The sequence below is a fragment of the Phlebotomus papatasi genome, unplaced genomic scaffold (assembly GCF_024763615.1).
Source record: "Phlebotomus papatasi isolate M1 unplaced genomic scaffold, Ppap_2.1 HiC_scaffold_103, whole genome shotgun sequence".
NCBI lineage: Eukaryota > Metazoa > Arthropoda > Insecta > Diptera > Psychodidae > Phlebotomus > Phlebotomus papatasi.
The window spans coordinates 45,885-48,876 of record NW_026604354.1 but is presented as its reverse complement, the minus strand read 5'-3'; the positions used below and the strand labels follow the sequence as shown (position 1 = coordinate 48,876).

Sequence of the window (2,992 nt, the reverse complement as noted above, 5' to 3'; positions counted from 1 at the left end):
ATATGAAAGGTCGAAAAAACTTATTCAATATGAATTGAAATTTTCATGAAATTTTCAGAAAGTTTTCATTCAATATTTGACTTTCCTTTTGTGATCACTTAATATAAAAACTAACATAAATTATAAGATCAGCGTTAATATGATTTTTGGAGATTTTGGAAATTTTCGTGAATTTTTTCTGAATACCCGAACAAATTGAAAACTCGAAAAATCTCGTTCAATATGAATTCAACTTTTCATGAATTTTTCCAGAGTTATTTGAAAAATTCAATTCAATTCAATTCAATTTATTTAATAGACTTAGGACAAACTGTCCTCTGAACAAAATTGGCCCTGTACAATTGGTTAGGACGAGTTGTGAATGGAGGCCACATGACTCAAGATAAGCCCCCTCTTTCGCTCCCTAGGCAAGGCATTCCAGGGAATAACACCCTCCACAAATATGGAGTTGCGAAAATTACGACTCCCTGAACCAGGCACACGGAGATACGAAGACCTGGAAGATGATCCAGCAACCACAAGCTCCGTGAGGTACCGCGGCCTACCAGTCGAAAGAACCCTGGAAATGAAATCCACCACACGGGTATCGAGATAACCGGGCGGTGGAAGACCGAGTATGGAATCACTATATGCCGACACATGATCGTATTTGCGAAGTCCGAAGACATAGCGCAGACATGAATTAAATGCAAGTCTCAGACGATTGTGGTCCTCAGCATGTGCTCTGAAGAACAACTCACACCCGTAGGTGAAAAATGGCACAATAAGTGCTCTAACCAGAAGCAATCTGGTTTCTCGGGGTGTAAATGTTTGATACCGTCGTAAAGTTCTCAAAGTGAGAAAAACTTTGCGGCAAATCTCAGCTACGTGATCCGACCAAGTCAGTGTGTCATTAAAGATGACACCTAGATTTTTCACCTTGGAAGAGAGTGGAATCTCTTCATCCGAAAGGAAAAGTGGAAAGGAGATTGGGTTTCTTCCTCTTGAGTGCACCAGAAGTGCCTGAGACTTTCTGGCATTCAGGACCAGACCATTATTGTTGGCCCAGTGTAAGATCCTCTCCAAATCATCATTTGAGATGAATTTAACGGATCTCCAGAGCAGTAAATCTGAAGATCGTCTGCATACAAATGGTACCCACAATATCTGAGAACCTGCGGGAGATCATTAATGAAAAGAGAGAAAAGAATAGGCCCCAAAATGGTACCCTGGGGAACACCGCGAGTAAGATCGAGGGCAGACGAGGTTGAATGACCAGACCTTACAATTTGAGATCTAGATGCAAGGTAGGATTGTATAAGACGGACGGACACCGTAGAGAAACCGAAGAGTCCCTGAAGCTTGTTACAGAAAAGGGAGTGTGAAATGCTATCAAAAGCCTTAGAGAAGTCCAAAAGGACCAGAACGCTAAACATGGCTCTATCCAAAGCCCAAGCAATATCATGATTGATTCTAAGGAGAGCCGAGACAGTACTGTGATTCTTTCGAAAACCAGACTGAAATTCACACAGGAGGTTGTTACGTTCCAGATGTGCAGTCATCTGATCCAGAAGGATGATCTCGAGGGGCTTTGACAGCGTAGGCAGGATACTAATTAGCCTGAAGTCAGAAACAGCGGAGGGCGCAGACACTTTAGGGATGGGAACCACCACAGCACTTTTCCAAGAAAGTGGGAAAGAAGAAGATGTGATGGCAAAATTGACGAGATCTGTCAGACATGGAAGTATGACAGGAAGAATCAAGCGGATCAAATCGAGAGAGATTCCATCAACCCCAACTGCAGAAGATTTGACTCACTGTATAGCCGAAAGGACTACGTGTGAGGGCACGCACTGAAAATTAAATTCAGGCACCGGAGTATCTGTAAAAAGATGAGGAGGACAAGGGCAATCTTGACGCGGAGTAGCTGAGCAGAAAAATGAATTGAGAGCATTAGGATCAGCTTCAGCTGAGTGTGAAGTCCTCTTTAGACCAAGACGGCCCAAGTTGCGCCACAACACCGCAGGATCCTGCGATGGGTTCAGCTGACCGTGATAGTAATTGGACTTCGCATCGCGAATCAAAGTTTTCACTTTGTTACGAAGAACTTTAAAAGCAGACCAGTGAGAAGACTGACCAGAGCTCCTCCACTCCCTGTAGGCCCTATCGCGATCCTGAATCGCCCTCAGAATGTATGGACGCATCCAAGGGGTCCTGGGATTACGCAACAGTACCCTTCTGAAGGGAACATGGGACTCAAACAAAGAGCCCAAGAGACCACTCAGCAACTCGGCCCGATCATTGACCGACGGCAAGAGATTAACAGACTGCCAATCTATATCAGCAGCTGCCCGAAGTAGGGAATCAGTGTCAACTCGCTTGAGATCTCTCATAAAACGGTAACGGTTTGACTTGTCTACCTTTGGCATACTGAAGGAGAACTGAATCAAATCATGATCAGAAACACCCGGAAGAACCTCCTGACCATAAGACCGGAGCAACTGATGACAATCATCAGGCAGTAGCGCCAAATCAAGCAAGGAGCGACCTCGAGTCGCAGAGAAGGGTATGTGGCTGAGAGAGAAAATACGACAGGTAGAGAGGAAATCTGTACATAGGCGATGTTTCGGCTCCAAACAGCTGAAAAGCCGAAGCTAGAGGAAGAGAATAATCCTAATCCTGTCAGATTATTCCCTTGCTCTGGTGAGAACTTCCTGGGGAATTCTTCCACTGTTTGGACTGACTCTCGGCTCTTTTCACGGCCTCTAGTAACGGCTCTTTCGAGCCACCGGGCTTAAGGCAGTAATGCCCCCTTGTGTAGGCTACCCCCGGGGGTGCCTCGAGAGAGTTTAACCAAGGTTAGAAATAAATTTCCAACCTTGCAGTCCGGCAAATGAATGCCTCTAGGGAAAAATTCCTCCAGAAATATTCTCAAATTCTGCCCTAGGTCTTAAGGCTTCTTGAAGAGAAGCCGCTGTTTCCTGGCAGTAGGGAGCCAATTGGCCGCTGGTAA

At 45.0% G+C, this 2,992-nt stretch overlaps 1 protein-coding gene across 1 annotated transcript; it reads right to left on the bottom strand.

Moving 5' to 3' along the window:
• Nucleotides 1-345: 345 nt before the first annotated feature.
• On the bottom strand, nt 346-2,553 carry LOC129808835 (uncharacterized; the record flags this gene model as incomplete). The annotated part of the gene is made up of 3 exons (XM_055858746.1): nt 346-1,154; nt 1,208-1,656; nt 1,798-2,553. Coding segments are annotated over 3 exons (2,014 nt in total), but the record flags the coding sequence as incomplete, so codon positions are not given.
• Nucleotides 2,554-2,992: the final 439 nt, after the last annotated feature.